The following is a 24,456-nucleotide window of genomic DNA, read 5'->3' as shown; positions in this document are numbered from 1 at the left end:
TTCCACAAAAATATTAAGCAGCACAACTGTTTTAAACACTTATAATAATAAGAAATGTTTCTTGAGCAGCAAATCGTCATATTAGAATGATTTCTGAAGGATCATGTGACACTGAAAACTGGAGTAATGATGCTAAAAATTCAGCTTTGATCACAGGGATACATTACATTTTAAAATATATTGAAGTAAAATATTTTAGATTGTAATAATATTAAAATTTTTACTGACTTTTTTGATCAAATAAATGCAGCCTGTGCAAGCATAAAAGTATTTATATATGAAAATGTACATTACAGTCTGAATAGTACATATGTAAATAATAAAACATTTAAAAACAGTTAGGAGCAATACATAAATACTAATAAAACATACTATAAATGAATTACATTTAAATATATATTTTGTAGTGAATTATTTTTGTTTACATGTCAGGTTATATTTCAAATTTAATGTTTAATAAGATTAAAACATTTAGTATTTTAATAAATTTAGTAGCAAGCTGCAAGCCTGCAACTTAGCCTATTTGTAATGTAAATAAGCTCTAAGCTGTCACTTGCAATTCACAACTTACAACACATTTTTCTTCAACAAGCTGCACAATTTGAGGTACAAGCCGTAGCATTTGTTCCTGTCTTACCCAAGAGGGAAACCGGTGCAGAGGTGGTGTAGGCGGTTTAAGAGCTTCTGGGTCCATCATCTCAAACTCTTTAGCCAACCCTTCGAATAAGCCTCCATCAGTAGCCTGCCCTTCCATCTCTGACCCCTCCACCATTCCCTCCATTCTTTCAGGCGGCCCTTCATCAATGTCCGTCTCCTCTAACCCATGTGTGGGAACTGAACCAGGGACCAGACTGTTGCAGGATGGAGAGGTGCAGCTTCCGATATCAATGTTGACGTTGACCTGATGGAGGCGCTCTATGCCGGGTTGCGGCTGACTGTGGTGTTTCTTCACAAGTTGGATGCTGTCACGGGGGGTTAGAGGAGTGCGAACTTTGGGCAGGGTCATGCTGGTGCCCAAGGGCAAAGCCAGAGGGAAGGGGCACAACAGCGGTAGGCGTACTAATGGGGGTGAGAGGGACACAGGAGGAGGACTTTTAGGAGTGGGGGTAGGAGTGTCGAAACCAACCGGACCATGAGTCTCATACGCTGAAGTGGATGAGGAAGAGGATGAGGAGGAAGAGCGGAGGCGCTGGGAACGAAATTTGCTGTTGAGCTCATCAGAAGAGTGATCTCTGTCTGAGGCTCCTCCCACTTCTCTCTCACATGGCACTCCAAAAGAAGGCTCCGCCCCCACTCCAGTTTCTTTTACCGAGGTTGTGGTGTCAACACCATCTTGACTAGACTTATGAGAGTCTCCTTTGTCTTGTAATGTTGGAAGTAAGGATGCACTATGAAAAGCAGAATCACAACCCTCCGTGATTTTTCTTTTGCTTTCTGAAATTTGAAACAGATATTAACGTATATTTAGATACAAATTTAAAATGAAAGATGATACATCCAAAAAGTGTTGCATAGAAGTTAGAGGGGGGAATTAAGGACATTGTATGGGGTTTTATTGTTTAATATATTACTATTACATGTTTTAGTGATGCACATACATTTAAATTTAGTTTTGGAAGGCCAAAATCGTTGACGGAAACATGACATTTAATCAGCACACAATAAGCTACAACTAGTAAATGTCAGCAGTGTGGATGCGCTTCATTGTGACAAAAAAAAACTAGAAAGAGCTTCAAACCTTCTGAAGGTAGAAGATGATTATGTACCTGTAGAATTGGCTATGCGAGATCCTGTCAATCTCCAGCCCTCCTCCTGGGCAGGGGGTGTCCCGGGGCAGCTGGGAGGGTGGAGTGGACTGGAGGGCACCAGGTGGACATCCACGGCTGGAGACAAGGGCCTCTCGAGAAGAGCTGACAGCAACAAAGTGAGAGGTGTACAAAACCAACAAAAACAAATGCTATAAGGAAAGAAAACAGGAAAGGAACTATGTTTACTCTGAAGCTTGTCTTGCAGTATGAGGATCTGCTCGGCCTGCTTCAGGTTTGCCTTTTTCAACTGCTGGTTTTCTGTTTCCATCTACAAGACACAAAAAACAAAGGACACTCTGTTTCCAAAAAAAAAAAAAAAAAAAAAAAATTATCCACAGCACTTCCACGTTTCAACTCACCTCTCGCAACTTAAACGTGACCCAGTCTTTGATTTTGGCAGCCTTCTCTTCAATAATCTTGGCCTCTTGGGCTCGAACCAAGTTCTGCAGATAAGGAGGGCAGTTGAGCAACGTTTCAGTCCTTATGTGGGAGTTTAATAGCCATCTCTTCCTCTTTGTGAGGTCTTTACCTGCTTCTCCAGCTGTCCTTCAAGACTCTTTATGATCATATCTTTCTCCTGCGTTTGACTGCTCAACTCTTGATAACGCCTGTACAAGGAGTTTTCCGATTCGCTGGGCTGCATGTTTGCAGACTTCAGTTTCTCCTCCATAATATGGACCTACAATATTCATTTTGATTAGGTCCTCAAAGAGAAAAGGGTTCAGTAGTGGCCAAAAGTGATCCCTGGAGGGAATATTTGTTTCTATGGACCATACAAGTTTGATAAACAATCAAAATATGAGGAAACCATTTTGTATGTTTCAAATATTTTAAGTAGTAGGAAAGGACAATACACTAAAATTGGTGAAGGTATTTATCTGACAAAATTATTTGGCAAAAAAAGGCAAACTATGGGGTTTTATTTTAGCATGCAAAAAATAAAGGCACAAAAAAATACAAAAAGCTCACAGGTAAAAGCATACATTGACTACAGAATGTGTTCGTAATTTCTTTGTATGACAGCCAATCAAAAAATTATGTCTGAACAATTTGGCATGTTTCATTGCATTATCTCAAATAAAACGATTGATGCCAAGCATGCAATGTGCTTACAAAATCTTTAACACATTTTTAATAATATTTGAAATAAGGTGGAAGATGTCAATTTTCCTAGGTTGGCATCACTTTTATCCACTACTGTATGTATCATTATGTTATTAAAATAATAATAAATAAATAAAAACAGATCATTTTCCAGAAAGAGTATCATTTGTGCTCCCATGATTTATTACTTAAAAGGTAAAGTAAAAGGATACTGAAGTTAATTCAATAGAACATTTATTTTTATATTAATGTTTTGTTTTTTCATCTGAATATCAGCGAATTTCTGTAAAAAATACAATTCATTATTTAAATCCAACTATTTAAAAATAAAATAGTTTTATATTGTCTATGTAGTTTTAATTTTTCTAAAATGCATTGTCCATTTTCTGAAGAAAAAAAAACAAAACTTCTGACTACTGACTTTTGACTTGATAATATTTGCACAATTACACGTGTTTTGAAAGAAAGAAAAAAAACATATATTATTATTATTTTTTTAATGTGTGATTTATTTATTATATGGCACACTAAATGAAATTATACAATAACAATGAAATATTCCTTTTAAAAAATATGGCACATAGGACACCATGTCCTGAGTATAATTCTAATAAAAAATAAGAAACCGCTGGTACAAGAGCAATACCTGTTTTTCAGCGTTCTCTGCCCGCTGGTCAGCCTCTATCACTCTCTGTTCCAACTCCTGCATCTATAGAAAGAAAAAGAGAGAATAATGGAATGTTCCATCGGGGCTAGGATGTGTGTGTGTGTTGGTTATATAAACTATAAGTGTGAGATAAACTGAGAATAATCTACTGTATATCTGGCTTTCAGTGTCGCTACCTGACATGCTTAAATGATTTTGATCATAATCCGGCACTAAATACTGAGGGCATGTTGTACTGGTGCGGGTTTGGGCACGCTTATACCACAAACCACTGTGGTTATCACCAGGACCACCATCATGGCCTGACAGCGCAGGGAAAAGATTAGAGTACTGTGCATTCTGTTCAGGACAAGTGTCCTGCATCGAGTGATGTTTCTGCTCATACTGAAAGTGAAAGTCTCGCTGCACATCATAGCCAAAAACTGTGATTTATCACTTGAGTGTAATTTGTAATTGCTTCTATTTTGTTTTGTTTCTATTTAGATTTTTTGTTTAGTTATTTGAATTTAAACTAATTATTTTGATTCGTTAAGTTTCTATTTTAAGAAATCTATTTTAATTAAATAAAATGTAATTTGATTTGCTTTGTTTGATATCTAATTTTGAAACTATGCGAGCATTTTGAGATGTTCATCTTGGTCAGGACACAAGCTTAAAGTGTGTGTGTGTGTGTGTGTGTGTGTGTGTGTGTGTGTGTGTGTGTGTGTGTGTGTGTGTGTGTGTGTGTGTGTGTGTGTGTGTGTGTGTGTGTGTGTGTGTGTGTGTGTGTGTGTGTGTGTGTGTGTGTGTGTGTGTGTGTGTGTGTGTGATAGGGATTAGGCCAGGATTAGGGCTTAGTTCAATTAGGGCATTAAAAAAAAAAATTACTGGTGCATCTTGAGACGAAACTGATATATTTTAAGGTATGTCAGTGCAAGTTTCTTTCAGTTAAAACAGTTCATACATGGATTTTAGTCTTGGACTAAGTTTAAGCATTGTATTTGAAACCAGGTGTAAAAGTCTTATTTCAGTTTTTTTTTTTTTTTTAAGTGTTACAGATATAGAATAGTTACTATGTATGCAGAGAGCGATGAATGGCTTACAGGAGAGGCTGTGTGCAAATCTTTTATATGGAGATGTTTGGGCATGTCTTATGCAAATTACTAACTGCAGGCACACACTTCTGGATTTATCAACATTAAAATGAAAGCAAACTCGAATTTTTGTGCATTTGCTCCTGTTTTTGAAGAAATTTGGTAAAACAATCTTTTCTGCTCACACAAGTACTGTATGCAACCTTGGTAACACTTTACAATAAGGTTAATTAGTTAACATGAACTAAGAATGAACAATTCTTCTTCAGCATTTATTAATCTTAGTTCATGTTAATTTCAACATACGTTATTAAAATCAAAGGTTGTATTTGTTGACAGTAGTTAATGCACTGTTAACTAGCACGAAACAATGAACACAACAGCTGTATTTTTATTAACTAACATTAACACAGATGAGTAAATACTATAACAAATGTTTTGCTCATTGTTAGTTCATGTTAGTTAATACATTAACTAATGGTAACTAATGAACCTTATTGTAAAGTGTTACCGCAATTTAACTTTCAACTAAAAATAAGAGATGAAGGGGAAAAAGGCTGTTGGAAGGAGTGCTAATCTGTGCATGGATTATATCTTCTCACATAGATATACTGCGGATAGATAAGCACAAGCTTGTAAGAACTCACACAAACAGAGCTCCTGGCCATGATGTGCTTTGTGCTCACTGTTTCATGAGCTCACTGACCCAGTAAAAAGGAGGACAAGTATACTAATGAATTCCCACTGTATGACAGAGCTCTCCTTTTGTTCAAACTTCTTTGTTCTTTCCGCCCTTTCTCGCTCCTTAAGCCAAAAGTCCAGGGATTCCCAGGAGTTACACGCTCCATGCAAGAATTCCCTTACGTCGAGGCCAGAAGAGCAGCCTGTGGGGTCATTGTGTGGAGGTGTGACTCTTCACCTCAGGGTCACCAAATGTACAGAAATGAATAGACGACACAGCGACAAATATGAACAAGGACATGCTTTACGCTGACACTTCATCAATCCGCATTACTATGGGAATAGTGTCCACTCACCCAAGCTCAGCACTGACCTCAGGTTAGCCTCACCCACTCAGCAATGATTCACTGAGCATTAAGAGCTATTCAACAACTATGTCGTAAAGTTTACTGGTGGTGAGTGGAGTGTTGAGCTACCAAGCCTCAATAGAGTTAATAGAAACATCTCAATGACACAAAAAGATGCAAATCCAAGAGACTGTAATATAGAGTTTACTCAGAAGACGTTGAATTTCTCACGAATGAAAATTAGGCTGTTTAATTGATCAAAAAAAAAAAAAAAGGTTGGTCATGGTTTCGGCCAACCAAACCTATTTCGGGCAAATATTTTTAGTTGTTGGAATTTCACTGCATCACTTGTAGAAAGATGTTGTTGTTTTTTGGCCGAACAAATGAACCTACTGGGTACTGTATGTAGGTGACATACTCAATGTATATACAGATTTAAACGCTGAGTTAACATGATCTTCAATGTGATCATAGCACTAACAAAACAGCAGTTCTCAATATTTCTTTGGCTCTGCCCCGCACCACCTTGTTGTCATTCTTGTCAAAATTATATATAGCATCTACTCTGACAAAAGTCTAAAGATCTAAACGTTGAGTTTGCATCATTATCAAGTGTGGCAAGCAGGGCGAGGCCGAGAGCCGCGGGAACGAAGCGAGACCGGTGCGCAAGTGTTAATGAGTGACACAATATTATTTATCCGTGCACATCTTTTTTTTAAAATCCACGTCCCCTTATAATCTATAATCATAACTTCCCCTCCATTTTGCAACAACATTTTTTCTGTCACTTACATGAGATCACAGCAATATGCAAACGACAACGATGCAATCAATTCCCAAAGAACAAAATCAAGTCCCGCCCTACATTTTTTTCTTGTTCGAGAAGCCGTTTCACTCAGATGAGCCACAATAGGAAAGAAAAGACTAATGCAACTTATATTTAATGCCGATTTTAAGACTAATGCTAAGACAACGCATCATCATTAAGCAAAAGAATAAGGATGGACTGACAGTTGACTGTATGACAGGCCACAGGTTAAACAGGTGAAGACCAGGCAGCTGCTGAGGCACCGGACAACCAGGTATGTGAAACATTTAACAACTGTTCTCCTGCAGTTGCTATGGGTAAATGCAAAGAAGGTTTCCTCCTTGGTTGAACTCTAGAACTTAACCAGTTGACTGCAGCGCCTCAGAATATGGAAGCAGAGAATGTGAACTATGCATTAATGACTCTGGAAATCACCAGCATAGCATCCATCTGCCATGATCAAGACTCTTACTAAAACATAGCCTTTTTCACAGTAAAACTGTGTTTCATCAACCTTTTTTAGTGCGTAGGACTGTTTAGTTGCTAAAATAAGTGTCCATTGTTAAAGAAACATCAAAATACTGTCTGAAAATGTAATGATTAACCATATTAGATATAGACACCAAAAGTCTGAAACAGCCAACAGCTCAATAATTAATTTGAGAACTATGCAAGAAGATAAAGACTAACGAAGCAGAGATGGTGTTTTTAAGGAGAAAGATTGAGTTTGAGAGAGCGAGAGATAGCAAGAAAGCATTATTGCTATTGCAGGCTAATCCTCCAGTCTGGCAGCTCATTAGAAACAAGACAGTTCTACAGAAAGCATGAAGAACTAGGCCAAATCCCACATGAGGACCAACTTACGGAGTCTTCTACATTTACTTTCTCATTTTAAATGCAAACACATGTGGCACTCACATAAGGAAAGGATGATTTCTGTGTGAAGTTAAATCAACACAATCAGAAATTAAGTACATCTTACAAATACTGTGAGAGGCTGTGCGGTTTTAAACTAAGTTTGGGCAACAAAAGAAATTGCTCAACCACATATCACATATACTCTTTTTAACACAGAAAATGTGTATAAACTACGCACAATACACATACTGGGCCTCGTTCATGAAACACGAGCAGAACTGATTTTTGTGTAAAACGTTCATAAAGCCGTTCTGACGTAAATTTTCAGATTTAATAAAATGTTTATTCTCAAAATGTTAGTTGGCATGAAATAAATTTTAACCTGCTCCCTACCACGTGGCATGTAAAACATTCATAAAATGCAGCGCTTGTCACTTTCACTTTTCATCAAGCCGTCCAATCACAGTGGAGGAGGGGTGGGGCAAATACTACACTGACCAACCATCCTACTCATAGGAGTTAATATTGCTGGTTACTATGTTTTTATATTCAGTAATATTCTTCAAAATGAGATACTAGTAACACGTTTCTGCCGTGGATATTCCAAATCACAGCAACCAAAACGTTTCAACTGAGCCTCCAAAGTGCTCTCAAGTGCCACCAGCTGGTCGTTTTCAGAAGAGTAGCTACCAGGCATTTTTTCAGCTGGCTAAAACGCTTTGGTGGAGACAAGTTAACTAAATATTTTTTGTTAGGCATATGTCTCTTTTGCATTTATGCAATATACTGGAACCAAACCCAAGAAGGAAGTCCGGAAGATTCCACAACGTTTCTGGACACGTAATTTGCGTAGTTTTAATTCATAGACGGGGATTATGTTAATTGTGAATGAGAGCGCACACGCGCCTTATTTACAAATGATTGAAATTCATTCATATACACACATTTAACTATCAATTCTGATGTTTACAAAGCGTTTGTGAATCCAGAGGAGAGTTTTCGGGGAGGTCAGTTTTACGCAAAAAATACTCGGAATGTACTCATATATTTACGAAAGTTTCATGAATGAGGTCCATGATTTTGTGCAGAAATAAGGTAGTGTGCTATTCAAACATAGCATATGTGCACTCACAATTTAAATCTTATTCTACTATGGGATGAACTTTTACAACTGTAGGGCATGCGTACGTGAACCGAATGGAAAATGTATTCCCTCGCGCCAGAATGAGAGCTCACACCCTTCACACAATTCTGTGTCAAGCTTTTCCTCTGCAAAGTGGGTCAATGTGTAAAACACTCCTAACGCCACCCAGAGAAACAGATGAGAAGCATATGAATCTTTTTTTAAACCGACACCAGCAGCAAACACTCAACACTTTCTTTTGTCCGCTTCTTCAAAGCTGAAACCCATGAGACACTGAGCCCTGATATCCAGCGAGAGGCAAAAATGGGAGATCGGGAGAGAGTGGAGGTCAGGGTGAGCGAAAGGCTGTTTAGAGACAATGACCAGAGTGGGAAGAAACCTGATGGAGGACGTTTGGGAGCCATCCAAGACTTAATGTCCCTGTGGTCAGCGTGTTTGGACAGTAAACACCCTAATGGCACCACCACAGATAGAAAAAAAACACAACAACAGACCTACCACTTAGACCAAAAAGAAAAACTAAATTTATGTTGTTTTTGGACCGACTTATTAACATCAAGAAGAGCAAGTACACACATGGTCTACAGACCCATCTAAAATATTGTTTATATGTTCCTCCGTGAGGGGATGTTTAATCCCCAGTGTGTTTATTGAGACAAAGTTATGCGTGCAAAATGGTTAGAAGGTGTTCTGATTCTTCAGTAAACGGTTTTATGGCTGAAAAAGAAAGGTTTGAGTTTGACTATAGCGCAAAACCTCAAACCGTAAGTCCTGAAACACACTTTAACCAAGCATGTAAAGCACATATGCTTCAGGCTATGCTAGCTCCCTCACTCCCTCTGAAATGTGTCTGATACAATTCACAAACAACGCAAGTATGCTTGGCATTCTCAGTGTTGCCACAAGGGGCGCTACATCAAGTATTAGCATAAATGTCTTTTTTTTATAGTCAGTTTCCTCTTTCAGGTCAACTACTATCATGGCAGTGATTGGCTATCACAAAACCCCTAACCATTAGTTCCAAACATACTTTAGGCAAGCTAATGAATGCAGATGCTTCTAGCTACGGAAGCTCAATTTTGTATGATGATGCATTCCGAAATGTGCCTGACTGCAATTCACAATGCAATACAAGTATGCTTTGCATTCTTAGGGGCAGATTTATTAATCAGGGCAAATTAGCGTGAGAGCGCAATCCCATAAAAGTGCCGATGGGAATGGAAAGATATGCGTGTGATCTACTGACGACGCACACGTTAAAGAACACAGACGCAGCCGGATCCTTTCCGTAATGACCAACACAATCTACCAAGAGCGTCTGGTTTAAGACATGCTGTTTGGGAGTTAAATAATGGTGCAAATACCAGTAAATTGACTAGTGCAAAGCATTGTGTTATTCATTTAAATACTCTCCTCCTATAAATGTAGTTTCTGAAAGGAAAATTTCTACAAGTGCATATGCAATAAGGTCAGCCGCAAAAACAACTGTATCTACGTCTTTTCAGCGTAAAATATTCACAGCATGTCTTTAGTCAATTTTGACAGTAGTTTTTTAATGGCAAAAAAAGGGTTTACGCTGGTGCAAGCTGTTAGTAAACCAGGCCCTTAGTGTTGCCACAAGGGGCGCTACTGCAGGTATTAGCGTAAATGTCTTCCTTTACAGTTAGTTTTGCTGTCAGGTCAGCTTCTATCATGGCGGATCAACAGTTTGAAGAGAATCTTGCTAAGCACATTGGTTAAAGTCAAAATGTTTATAGCGACCAGTGGCTGGTTGCATAAACTGCTAAGACTAGCCTTAAAAGTTAGTCATCAAATGTATTTTTCTTCAAGACTGGTCCTAACTTTAAGTCAGTTACTAGAACGGTCGAACTTGAATCTGAAAAGTAAGACTGATTACCTCTTATCTAAACTGCTAGTTGGCCAAACTAGCTCTTAAGACAGTCTTAACATAAAGGCTAAGTTTTTGCAACTGGCCCCTGAACTAGGCCCAGGCATAGACTTGAAGGTAACCCCTGGAGTACTAAGGTTTGTCACCTCCAGACTTGGGAGCCCTACGGCAGAAGGTCAGGACTCTTACAGTTTGCAGTGCCCAGGAGGACGTCTGACTGACATTTAAAGCAACCAATCGCAGTTAATTTTGTTCCGCGTCATGTTTGGGGGATGAAAATGTAAAGTCGATGTCCCTACAATAACAAACCGGTATGGATCTAATAAATTACTCATTCATGAACGTTGTGCAAGTTTACAGCAACAATGGCACTACAAACTTCACACACACACACTTGTAAAAATCCAACGTTTAGTTGATCCTGGTGAGTGCTTATTGTCATCACAAAGACTTTCTTCTTCATGAGGGGGTTTGGCATCAAAACATCCAGTTTCCAGGCAGACCATAAAATAATGTGACACACATCTCATAGAAATCTGGTACAATTCAACCAATTCAGCTAGCAACTTCGAAACTCCTTAAGTGTTTGAGTTCCTTATGCATTAAACGTTCAGGCGACAGTCTGTGTGTGTGGCGTCTGAGGCTAAGACTACCTCCAGACTAATGGTGGTTGTTCACCCAGGCATGCCACTGGTTGTGATTTTTTTCACAATAAAACAGGCAGACAAAATCTTGTAGACATGAACCACAATATCATAGAACCTTGACAGTAACCACCCATAACACTAAAGCTACCACATAGCAACACGCGAACAACCACATAGCAATGCCCTGGCAACCACCCACAACACCCTATGTGGCCATAGGCAAGCAACACCATTTTCTTAAAATACTTTAAAAATACTGTTACTTTTGCTAATCTGGTCATTAATAAAGGAATCCTTCCCTTTGTCCATCACACACACACACACACACCTGTATTTCCAGTCAAGCATTCACACGAGTCATTGGTTTTTCCCTGCAGGGCTGCCTGCCAAGTTTAACAGTTAACCTTTTCTTGCAAGACAAAACACTGAGGTCAATGCAGCATGACCAAACTGTAGATGAGGAGGAGAGAAAAAGAGCAGAAGAGAAACTAAGCAACTTTTTCCATTGTGACTAAGGCAAAAGATTCTTTAAAAGAAGTAAATGTAGAATTAGCTAATATCACCCTTACAACGAATTACTTTGGCGGTACAGCGATGAAACAGATTATAATGCCATGGGGTGTTTTGATATATATCATGTTTACTAAATTATAGAGTGATGTTTACAGTCAATGAAAGTGGCTTTGTTATAATTCAACTTGAGGGGATTGATGTTTGTTTTGGCTAGATGAATTTATGCATACACAAGCTGTGCAAAATGGCCAGAAAATAAACAAATCATATGCGCAGCTGGAATGCAGTGGGCGATTTTGTAGACCCTGTGTTACCCATAATACCCCTCTTTTACCCTCTCAGCAAGTAGGTGGCGGATATTTCCCGCTTGCAGACGAAACCTCATAAGCTGCGTCTCCAGAGCGATGCATCGATTCTGCCAGTCCACACTGGTGTTGGGCACTGCTGCCGTGGCCATACCCTCCATCACCTCTGCCATCTGTGCCTGTGTGCCAGTCTGCCAACCTGCAGGAAACAGTGATGGACATTTGTCAGAGAACACAATGAACTTTTACATGAACACAAGGCAAATAGAGGACAGGGTTAACAGGTTTGCCTTGAAGCTTGTAAAGGAGGAGTGGGACCTTGGACCCGGGCTGGTTTAGAGAGAGGGAAAACATTGAATTAACCACTGTCTCCTTAAATTAGATTGTCAATTGGACGGTGCAAATAAAAAAAGACTGAAAGAACAAGATCATCATAACCAAAGCATTAATAGTACTGACCAGAACCATTAATCTGGCAATGTTTGTCAACTTGAAAATACAGACACAGGCTTATAAATGTCCTTGTATGAATTCCAAAATTTACTAACAGCCAGATAATCCAATGCTTTATTTCCAGGGTTAATCTCCACACATTGTGACAAATTGACACATTGTGACACAGTCATTCTTGATTATTGGATAAATATTTGAAAATTGTATAGAGATTGCACTGAAGGAGGAAAAAAAATTAAGAGTTAAGCATAACTAGCATAATTTCCCAATTTAATAAAATCCTATTTATTTCTTTTTCAAATTCCCTGATATCACGAACTTTTCAATTATCTGGATTTTAAAACGTTTGTGTAAATTTGATCTGCATGGAAGTCTGTAAAAAAAAAAAAAAAACGGTGATTGTGAGATAACGTTGCATTTATGAAAAAATTAAGTTCCAATTAGGGGGGGGGGGGGGGGAGATCGGAGTTAATAGTTGCAATTGAGATATAATGTTTTGTGAGATACAACGTTACAATTATGATAATTAAAGTCGCAATTTTTATATATAAAGTAATAGTGATATACAAAGTGGTATTTACAAGAAATTAAATAGCAATACATTTGCAAAAAAAAAAACTAATTACAATGAGCTGTGCTGTCGCAATTATGAGAAGGGTGCAATTCTGAAAATAAAGGCACAATTTTGAGATACACGGTCTTCCATTAGTTATCATTTTAGTTGTATTATTATATCAGACCACCCTGCTCTCTTAGAAATTGGAATGGGCACTGGCCATTAAAAACCCTATATTAGTGGACCATTACTAGTAACTGACAGGAACTTTACTGGAGTGTTTTTAGTGGAGTTTAATTCCACTAGACAGTCTAATAAAAGAAAGAGGCCTGAATCTTGGTGATCTAAGACTGACATTTCCCATAAGATGAGAACACACTGTTGACATCACAGGTCTGGCGGTAAACGCTCTGGGCCAAGGGTTTCTTTTCACCTCTCTTTTATTGTTTCCCTCCCTTCAAATGAGCTCACTTTTTAGTGATCACCTAGGTAACCACTGAAAAGCAAACTTGAGCTGTGAGCTCATAGAGATGACACAGTTTAACAAAGGCTACCTTCTCTCGTTCTCTCTCTCTATATACAATGTAGACACTAATATACACATGCATATATCGTTTGAAGGCCGTGTGCATGGGGTTAGTCCAGTTATGCATGTGTAGACAGTTTACCAAGCGGCCTAAGCAATCCCTACCCTATATTCAGCCACCTAAATATCCCTGTTCAAGCAATCCCTTCTTAATTACAGGCCCAGGGAGAAACAGGATCCTGGCCCACACAATGGAGTCTTTCTGCATGACAGTCCCATTACCAATATAAGGGAGGGGGTCTTTCTCTCTTCCCCTGAAAAAGGGATAAAGAATGTGGCGGCTCAAAGGAGACAAGCTCTTGAATAGTGGAAAGCGCTGCTTATTTTTACCTGCACAAAGCTGACAGGCGACCGATAGTTTGTAGCTCACATTTTAAAAGTTTGTAGCTTCTGTGATGTTAGCCAGTCAATTACACTTTTTTTTCTTATCAACAATTTTGATTCAAAAATACATTAGAAATGCAATTCATAAATACAATGTCTTGAATACACATTTTCTATGATGATCAAGTTTTGATTATCTGTATTAAAATAAGATGGTGGAAAAACTGTCCTGTTATACATTTTTGGTTACTCTGAAATGTTACAACTTTTAAACGTGATTACACCACATCACAAAACATTAAAGCGGCCATGAATTGAGATAGACATATAAGAGGTCATTATAATTTAAAAATAGCAAATTTCAAACTTCAAAACTTATAAGTCCAAAAACAGCTTTTATTGAAACCAAACTCCCAATTATCTGTAACGAGTCATGTGTCTCGGTATGACGTCATGGTGCGACGAAAGACCGCCTCTGTAGAAGATCGAAGCCTTCTTCTACATCATTTCCTCTTTTGCCCCGCCCACCAATTCATGCATGTCATGTAGAAAATATGAGAGGGATGCAAACAACACAGGATTACTCCAGTAACTGCAAACAACACAGGATTACTCCAGTAACAAAAAAAATACAGATGCCTCTGAGGATTACAAGACATTTTGAAGTGCTCAGTTGTGGGAAAACACAGTCTGTGCATTGCCTTCCTTGTGAAGCGTGGATGAAATTAATTTTTAAGACACTGTCTGTATGTTCGCTTCATTTTACTTTGGATTCATTTATAAACAAGAGCGTTTCACATAGGCTTTTCAGAGACTTAAAAGAAACGATGATGCAGTGACTGTGAGTAAATATTTGTATCATGTGTCACTGTTGCTTTGTCTGTTACAGATCATTTGATATACTCACTACTTTCACTTTACTGAAAATTATAAATCGATGAATATAAGAACGACAAACCATGACACATATATTCATAATTTGTTTACACAAAACACCGCAAGTTATCCTATAACTGTGGTAACTAAGAAAGAACCTAAACTTTATTAGTCACAACCAAAACTTATACAGCATATAACAGATAACACGCAAAAAAGTTTCACAGTTGGAAGGAATACATATAAATGATTAATTACCAAGCTATCGCAGACTTGAGTATCCTTGGTACTTGAGTTGTAGGTTTGTCTTCTGAATCGGGATCAGACTCTGACGAACATTGGAAGCTTTCAGCAATGGCGGGAACGTTGAAAATTATTTTAATATGCAAAACTGTTACCCAATCATAGCAGTGGGCGTTTACTTTGAGTATTGAATACGCGCCTATCAAAATTGAGTGTTGTTTGAAAGAGAAGGTCAAAAACAGGATAAGAAATTGTCTGTGGCGATTACTTGTAAATTTTAATGTTTTTTTATGTAAAAATCTTGCTAATATAATTGGACCTCAAAGAACATTATACATTAAAAAAATGCAGTTCATGGACCCTTATTAAATTTAAACCACGAATATAATAACTTGCCATGTATGTTTTAAAGTAGTTAGATAATCTTATGTCACCGACCCTATATCCCAGTTTGCACAACTGCTGTGACAAAGCCTCTCTCTCTCAGGGTCCTGTGGTGTATCTAATCAAAGCGCCGCGGCTGTATGAGCTTGTAGATCATTTTTTTACTGGATTTTAAATGTAGCCTGTCACAAACACTCACTGATCAAGAAGTCTGAAAAAAAGCTAAAGATAACATCTCGATTCAGATGGTGGGAAAATAAAACCTCAAGTCAAAATGCAGAATGCAGGATAACTAAATAACAGAATGTTTCAAAAAATTCATGTCCCAACAATAAACACAAGAAGATGTTTTTGACAGACTACAAAGCCATCAAGGTTCACTCCTGGACAATATAAGGGCCCTTGTAACAGACAAAAAGGAAAACTGTCTGTGGCGTTGGAAGTGGAATGGTAAATGAGACGGACTGACACCAGAAGTCTCCAGACATTCAAACTGCAGAGCGGCACAACTGTGCCATGTCGCACTCTGCAATTAGCATGGTCGTAACTACAGCCCTACTGACAAATTACAGAAGCGGCGCACAGAGAGATTCCGCTAGCTGACCAAAATGCTATAACTCTCTGTCCCGTTATGTACAGACTTGACTGAAGTCAGAACCTGAGGTTTGGGAGACATGGCAGAGGCAGACATGGCCATCAGAAAGAGAGGTCAAATTAAGCCAATGTTTCTGCTAGCTCAGCCCACGTCCACTTGTACTGCCGAATATGACAGCAAGATGCAAATAATCCAATAGCCCCTGAAGCCTCTGTGCTAATGCTGGGAGGAACAAGGCATTTTGCACCCTTGGCTTGTTTGGTGGGGGAAGGGAGGAAGAGAGGAAGAGAGGAGGAAAAGTAGCCACACTCTTTCCCTATGGGCCTAGAGTAGGACATATCCGATATGCACAATATATAGACTAGATTTATCAAACATTCCCAGTATATTCGCTATATCAAATTAAGATTTCTGTTTATAATCACAACAAATATTACTATTAAAATATCACACAGTCATGGTCACAACCGGAAAGTAAGAAATTGTTTAGTCAATGATGTGTAATATATGATTTTGATTTCCGTAGCAAAAATCATGAGTTGGCAAGTTACACCCCATGAATCATAATAAACTTTCTTTTTAAAATATAAATAAACTGATTAACAATACATTTTAATAATTACAATAAATGTATTATTGATCCGTTCAAGTCACCTGTCAAAAATGTTTACAGAAGTCTCTTCAGTAATAAACCGCAATATATGCTACCTAATGCATAACATTATAAAAATATATAGCCTGTGCATTATTTGTAAGAAATTTTTTTTAATAATTTAAATAAACAATTATTATTATTATATTTGTATTTTAAACTTCATTTTTATATTTTCATATTATAATGTTAACTTATTTTAGTTCTTGCATTTAACATTTGATTTTCTTTTTTACTTTTACCTTTTATATCATGGCAGTTTGGTCAAATTTAAGTAATGAAACATTTCAGAAGCCACAGCACAGCATATAAATACTTATTAATTATTAAATAAATAAATTCATATTTATTTGCTCATAATATTTATTTATTAATGATATTGACAAAATATTTTTGAAAGAAGTTTGATTTTTTCATATTTCGCTCAGTTCTAGGCTTCTCAAAAGATCAAGCTGTCCCAATAGCTCTCATATAACACACATCCACGACAACAAGTGTAAAAGCCAAAGCTGTCACTGTATAGCTTTCAATGACCGAAGTCATCATTATCAAAACTCAATATACTCTTATGAGACACAAGGAGAATATGATCTCTGTTAAACAGCATAGTAGTGGAAAGAGTAAATCTTATGAACCAGTGAACAAAACAAAAAAAGCAATGTGAAAAAAAAAAAATAGTAATGTGGGTCATTAAAGGCCAGTTGGAAACCAGGACAGGTCTCTGGTGCATCATTCAATAAAACAGAACCTCATCTGTTGTTCCAATGAAATGAATATAATTTTGAAATGTACCCCCATGCACACACACCCCAGATCTCATGTACAGCTGCGGTGATGTAAGCGATTAAATGATATCATCGCAACAGACGTGTGAAATCTGCTCTGTTGTTTTTCTGGATCGTCTGTGTCAAGACCAAACTGGTTTTCCAAGGCTTTGGCATTTCATCCGAATTAATCAAATCAGCAGAAAAAAAAATGTGTGCCTGGGTCAGCTTGCTGTGTGTGTGTGTGTGTGTGTGTGTGTGTGTGTGTGTGTGTGTGTGTGTGTGTGTGTGTGTGTGTGTGTGTGTGTGTGTGTGTGTGTGTGTGTGTGTGTGTGTGTGTGTGTGTGTGTGTGTGTGTGTGTGTGTGTGTGTGTGTGTGTGTGTGTGTGTGTTTCTGTAATGCAATCAGTGACATTTCAGTACTATTACGGCTGCATTTACATTCTAATAAACCTTTGTGTGTGGCTATATGATATCATGTCTGCGTGTGTGATCTTCTAAATGAAAACTTAAAGTGGCTATTACAGGTTGGAGCAAGCATTCTGTGAGCTTTCCAACTCTTTTCTCTTGCACAGACTATATATCTTAAAAGAAAGGCCACCACACGCAACTAAACAGAGTCTGACATCTTTTGTTTCAGCCTGAAACAAAGTTTCCATTTGGTGTCTGTGCAACAATTTATGGCCACCCATAACATCAGCTTTGGAGGTCTGACTAATAACGCCTGCTCGACTAACTCAAAGTAGCTGTTCGTCAGAAAACAGCAAAATAAAATCCATTCCACCATGCATGCAGACGCGTTCTGACTCCATTGTAGTTCTCTGTAGAGCTCTAATCAGTACACTCGAGAAGGTCAGACAAGGTTGGTTCCTCCCAAGGTTTCTGGTGAGAAAAAAAAAGAACTGAAAGCCAATCAGCTGCATCCAAAAATGTTTGATGGTTTTATAGGGGTTTGGGGTATTTTTAAATCAGCTGCTTTGGCAAGGAGAACAATTACACCAGCTCGAGACCAGCTTGGCCAGGGTGATCATCTAATCCAGCTTAAAGTTGCGATAGTCTTTTCCTCTCTGTTGTGACGTATATCTGAGTGAAACGGCTTCTTGGAAAAGAAATTTTTTTAGTGAGGGACTTGGATTGTTGCTTGCTTTTGCTGATGTCATGGGAGCAAATAACGCAATATTCCATAAAAAAATAAGAATGACTCCATTGCACTTCTCTATAGAGCTTTAATCAATATGCGAAGGTTTCTCCAAAGGTTTCTGGTTAAAAAAAGGAAACATAAAAGAAAACGTAAAGAACGCCATCTGGTCTCCAAGAGTGTTTTGATGGCTTTGAGGTACTTTTAAATCAGCTGGTCAGGCAAGGAGACCAGTTACACCATTTTAAGACCAGTTTGGCCAAGCTGCAAAGCCAGCTAAGACTAGCAAACCATGCCAATGAACCATAAATTGAACAGCCATCAATGACGCCAAAAGGCACTACTGAATATAGCTCATCGCCATAGCCCACGCCTGAAGATATGTCATATTTAGGGGTGAGAACATCTGCTGCTGAATACAACACCCATTTAGTGGTGGTATAAATAGCTGGGATTACACAGCGTTTCTAACAGCTGTAGATGAGGCATGGAGATCTCCTGTAGCTCATCCTCAATATTATCTCCTCTGGTCTACAGGAAGCTTTGTATTCAGCCTAATAACAGGCTTCTGTAAACTAGCCACACTCATTATCAGCTGGAGCAGTAAATATAGCCTATGATATTCCTCTATTCTAGGTGTAAACATCACCTACACACACCGCAGCTGCCCTTTAGAAAGCATTGACTGATGCAGGCTGAAGAGAAAAAGGAAAAAATGCTGCTTGCAAGACAGCAATAAAAGTTTTAGGCATGCTTGGGTTTTACATTTTGGTTCTACAAAGCAAAATTAAGTGGTATTTGTCATTATGAGAATGAACCCTGACATGACGCTAAGGCTAGAAGATGCGGAATAGGGTCAATGACAAATAAAGATGACTGAGATAATAAGAAGGCAATTATTCAAAAGTATGTATGAAAAATTTCAGCCAATTTTGATTCCTGTCATGTGGTGTGACTATTTTCCTTACACCTTCAATACATGCGAATAGGCATGTACACACATCCTGTTCTTTATTTTTTATTTTTCAAATAAATAACCATTATAATAAATATTATATCTTTTTTACATATCATAATAATTTATATGATTTTTTTTTAATCCTAAATCATTGTTTTCTTTTTCTTGTTCTACCACTTGACCATGGAGATTACCATTTCTGATATATATATATATATATAGCGCTGCTTCACTCCTTAATAAAGCAGAAGAAAAGCTTTTAATAAAGCTTTTCTTCTTTACGTTCATCCGTAACATAAAATTAACAAACTGAAAACGTACATCATAAAAGAGGTTAATCCAAGCCATTGAATATACTGCATAGATTAATATATATGAACAAAAAAATGTATTGGCTGAGATTGCATGTTTGAATAATATCAACAGTGATATTTTGCAAGCACTGTAATGTGTTTAAGCATCTGAGAGAGGGAAGAGAATAACTAGGGTTTATTCTATAAGCATTTACTCATGACTGTTTATTGTGCAGAATTAGATGGGGTGTGTGTGAGGTCAAACTCATTATAATAAATAAAATAAAAAACTCCACGTGAGCACAAATGCACATGCACTGGGAATGTTACAGACATAAACACTCTCAAGAAACACTTCATAATCTGTTTTATTAACAGCACGAGTATCCAAAGGCGGGTTGCAAACATCACCATTACTCTTCCTTTTCTGTTTGTTCATGAAACAGCAAAACAAAACTTTATTAGTAAAAACACAATGATGGCACATGTAGGATCTGCTGTCGTTACTTTCGTCCAAAAAATGGGCACAACGCACAGGTGTGTCAGACTGGACAATGTCAACATTAACAATTAACATATGAACATCCCAACTAACGCACGCTGCAATTTGAGAGATCTAAAGCATGAACACATTAAACATGATCACACATGCTATGATCCACATATTTTCTAAACCGGAGTCAAACTATCCTCGTGTCCCACGTACATAGGCTACCCACCGTTGAGCTTACCTTGACTGTCCTTCTCTTGACCGCCCGAGTTTTTACTTTAATGTTTTCAAAGCCGGTCTCACATCACATCGCATCACACCGCTGCGCTACGCCTCCAAAGTTCGTGAACGCTCTCAACAGTTTCTCCTCCAAAACTTTCATTCTCCTATAGCGCCGTCTTTTAGAGCTCTCGATCCTGCTCTGAACTCAGCAGACGTTGCAGCGGATCTCCATTCAGTAAATTCATCCTTTATTCCTTTAAAGAGCCGAGTGCTGGGGTCAGATTACGCCGGGAGCCAAACCCCCGTCTGCTAGCCCTGACCGATTCATAAACGAATCGTTCGGTTGAGTCGGATCTTTTCAATGAATCGTTTGAACCTAGAACGATTTCATCACGATTCGGACTGGATTGGTCCGAGAGGTTCTCGAGCCAAGACTAATCAAACCGATTCTCTTTCAGACATGTTTGATTCGATTATAGAACATTACTAATGGGAATGTAGTAATGTAGCTAGGCCTACTTTGTAGCTAGCCAAAATGTTAGGCTACAGGATATGAATAAAACGTGTTACTAAAAACACATTTTGGGGTTCAAGATTAATTAAATCATGCCCCATAACAAACTGAACTGGGACATATGGAATTATTGTCGATGTCCTGGACAACGTGATGACGTAAAAGAACCACCGAATCTTTTTTGAGCCGATTCATTGAAACGAATCGTTCGAAAGAACCGATTTGCTGAAACGATTCCCTACTCTCAGCGTGTCTGTGTATATGCTCTGCACACACAGGAAATTGCATCAGGGGCCACTACTGTCCAACTCTAAAGAGTTACACGTTTTCTGACTCACTCCTGACTGTATCATTTTGTTAAAGAGATTTTGGATGGAACGTTGAAGGTGAATCTCAAGACATGATCATATATATATATATATAAAGCCTATTTTATATTTAAAGCCTATTTGTTCTGTAGTACCATTCAAATTGCACTGTGACATTTTCATGAACATTAAGCATTTTGAGATGAAATATGACCTAAACTAGATTTGTTGGCTTGAACAATTTGAATTCATTGGCAAATAGGCTATTTTACCTCCAAATTATTAAAATTATTAAAAAAGGTCCATAACATTAGATCTCAGAAGGGATTGTTAAGGGAAAAAATATCGCAAATTGTTGTAGACCTGATATCCTTATTTTTTTTTATGATGCCGAAATGTTCACAATGTTAAAGTAAAGTATAGTGTGAAAGCTGAATCTTTACAGGCCAATAAAAAGTTTGTAGGAGTGCAATTATTGAAGTTTGTGAGGGGACTCATGCATGCTTTAATTGACCTTAACTGGATTCCTCAAAAAAAAAAAAAAAAAATGAAATTACTTCCTGAGCACTGACATTATCCTGTAGCTCAAGAAACACATTAGCAGCCAATTACATCTGTTCATTTAGCAGAAACGTTCTAATTTTCAGTGTGCAAAAGAATCAGACTTTATAACCTGAAAAGCTGAATATTGAGGAATATCCTGATATTTTGAACATTAGGTTTGTTTGATCATAAGAAATTATATATCTGCATGTAATGCCATTATCAGCTGTATTACATTTCCACTTTCCCCTTTACTATGGTTTCACAGAGCAACACGAAGTATATAAAACTTTGGGCCTGCTGCAGATGTTAGAGGACAGGCAAGGCACCCCCCCCCCCCCCCATCTCTCTCTCTCTCTCTGTCGCAATCTCTTTCTCCTTGCCTCCAGTATGTGTGTAAAGTATGTAATGTTGAGGTAATTGTTAACCACACCCTGTTGTGTTCAGTACAGAAACGTGACCTTTCTGTTACGAACCGCTGCAGCCGATGGTTAACCGAAGTCATGCTTAGACAGTTATAAACGTTGATTCATCCAATATTTCATTGTCAAATGTGTGTTTCTGCATTAATGCACAGAAATGTATACACCTACATAGCCTACATAAGAGCAAATGCATACAAAGATGAATTATAACTTTATTGATCTCCAAAGGTAAATTTGTATACGGTCATATGACCTACACAGCAAAAGGACCCAATTCACACAGAATATAAACAATAACAGAACAGTACATGTGTATATCAAAAGATAAAACAGAACAATAAAGGAGAATAGATAGAAAAAATATATAAATAAAATAATATCAGCATTGACAGTTACAACCAGGAACATTCCTTAAAACAAAAGAGAGAAAGTGTGTGTGTGAGAGAGAGAGAGAGAGAGAGAGAGAGAGAGAGAGAGAGAGAGAGAGAGAGAGAGAGAGAGAGAGAGAGAGAGATGCTCCACTGCCCTCAGTCAAAATAAACCATGTCAACTCTGAATGTAATGTTTCACTTGACTGCGGACTACCTGGAAAGAGAGCGAATAATTAAAATAAAGTCTGTCCACATGCAAGATGTGTGCATGAATCCTGTAGTTTGAGTTAAAGCGATTAAACTCAGTCAAACACAAGATGATGCCACCCACCAGTGGACTGACATACACTCCACTCACACTGTCATCACCCGGCATAGTAACTTAAAAACCACATAGAGCGAACTACATTTGAAAGAGAGCATGACTAAGCCTACGTACTCAAAAAAAACAACATGATCCAGTCCAAGTCAAAACTGAGTCCTCATGAGTCAATGACATGTACAAGAAAATATGGTTTTAGACTTGGACTCGAGAACAAAGACCATGAAAATATGGTCTCTGACTTGAAGACTAGGACCATTAAAATATGGTCTTGGAATCAGACGGCTATATTTTCATGATCTTGGTCTTTTCAGGATCACGTGGACTCAGTCAAACATTCGGACTCAACCTTCTTCTGGTCTTGACCCGAATGAGCTTGTCTCGACTACAACACTGGCTAAGGGCTTGGATTCTGACACGAGGACCAACAACAAGAAAATATGGCCTTAGACTCTGACTCAAAACCAAAACCATGAACTATGGAATTGGATTTGTTTTTTTGCCTCGAGGACCAAGACTAAGAGCATGAAAATATGTCCTTGTACTAAGTCTGTGACCGCATTTTCATGGTCTTGGTCTTTTCAGGACCATGTGGACTCTACATTCAGACTCTGACTCGCAGACCAAAACCACTGACATGATATTGTCTTGGACTCTGCAAAGACCATGAAAATATGGTCTTGACTCGGACTCAAGGTCAAGTCTAAGATCATGGTCTTGGTCTTGTAGGAGCATGTGGACTCGGTCTTGACTCGGACTCGACTCTCTTCTGGTCTCAGTCTAGACACAAATGAGCTGGTCTCGACTACAACTCTAGCTAACAGCCACACTTTCGTTTGCAATGACCCTTCGGGTGGGTCTAGCAGTGACTTTTAAGAGTGCAAAAATGCCATTTGGAATTCACCCATTCTCTTTCCATCACTTGTTTCTGTGTCTTTTACTCCCTCTCTCTGCTGTCCTGTTAGGACTTTATTGCCATTTGGCCAGCCTCTCTGGAAAGGGAGTGGATCATGATGGAAACTCCTTTTTTAAAAATGGAGAATTTAGTGTAAACCATGTTTAACAGCAACAGCCCAGGCCTAAAGAATCTGAGGATTGCCATTAGCAATGATGCATTCATAGGTGATACATTCATGTGTAATTCCATTTGAATTTGTTAAATCACGATATATGTTCCTTGTTATCTATTTTTTCTTCTCTCTGGCCAGCTCAGGCTGACTTTCTCTGAGCGTGTGCTTTGTGTTCGGCAGATAACTGAGGAGTACAGCAGGTGAAGGTCAGCTGCAGTTGCCAAGTCACATTTATACATTCTTTAAAAAAAAAAAAAAGTTCTTAGAAACAAAATGGATTGTCCAGTTTTGTCACACAAGTTTTTATGTTCCAATAAGTCACTTTTTTATTTTTTTTACTAGAAAGCAATGTAATTATTGTTGTACTGTACAGCAGATTTTTAAGTTTTTTAATTGTACAAGAAAACTCACCACCATGTTGTTTTTTTTAGCAGGCTCCAATTTGCTAGGATGTTAATAAATTAACTTTATTATTTCTTTAATTTCTTAGCAATGAAAATGCTAATATATTTGTATTATTATTTTC

At 38.0% G+C, this 24,456-nt stretch overlaps 1 protein-coding gene across 1 annotated transcript in view; it reads right to left on the bottom strand.

Annotated features, from left to right (window-relative positions):
- The window catches only part of plekhh1 (pleckstrin homology domain containing, family H (with MyTH4 domain) member 1), a 39,161-nt gene extending 18,452 nt beyond the window's left edge, over positions 1-20,709 (bottom strand). The window contains exons 1-8 of the mRNA XM_079632995.1: positions 20,397-20,709; positions 11,873-12,042; positions 3,559-3,621; positions 2,338-2,487; positions 2,168-2,251; positions 1,995-2,076; positions 1,767-1,910; positions 638-1,434 (exon numbers count right to left, since the gene is read on the bottom strand). Of these exons, the coding sequence (XP_079489121.1) occupies positions 638-1,434; positions 1,767-1,910; positions 1,995-2,076; positions 2,168-2,251; positions 2,338-2,487; positions 3,559-3,621; positions 11,873-12,016 (1,464 nt within the window). The 5' untranslated portion in view covers positions 12,017-12,042; positions 20,397-20,709. The remainder of the gene's footprint in view (positions 1-637; positions 1,435-1,766; positions 1,911-1,994; positions 2,077-2,167; positions 2,252-2,337; positions 2,488-3,558; positions 3,622-11,872; positions 12,043-20,396) is intronic.
- Between the last annotated feature and the right edge of the window lie 3,747 nt (positions 20,710-24,456).

This window comes from Phoxinus phoxinus (genome assembly GCF_949152265.1).
Source record: "Phoxinus phoxinus genome assembly, chromosome: 13".
In the NCBI taxonomy this organism is placed as follows: Eukaryota; Metazoa; Chordata; class Actinopteri; order Cypriniformes; family Leuciscidae; genus Phoxinus; species Phoxinus phoxinus.
The sequence above is the reverse complement of the archived record's forward strand: the minus strand, read 5'-3'. Positions and strand labels throughout refer to the sequence as shown.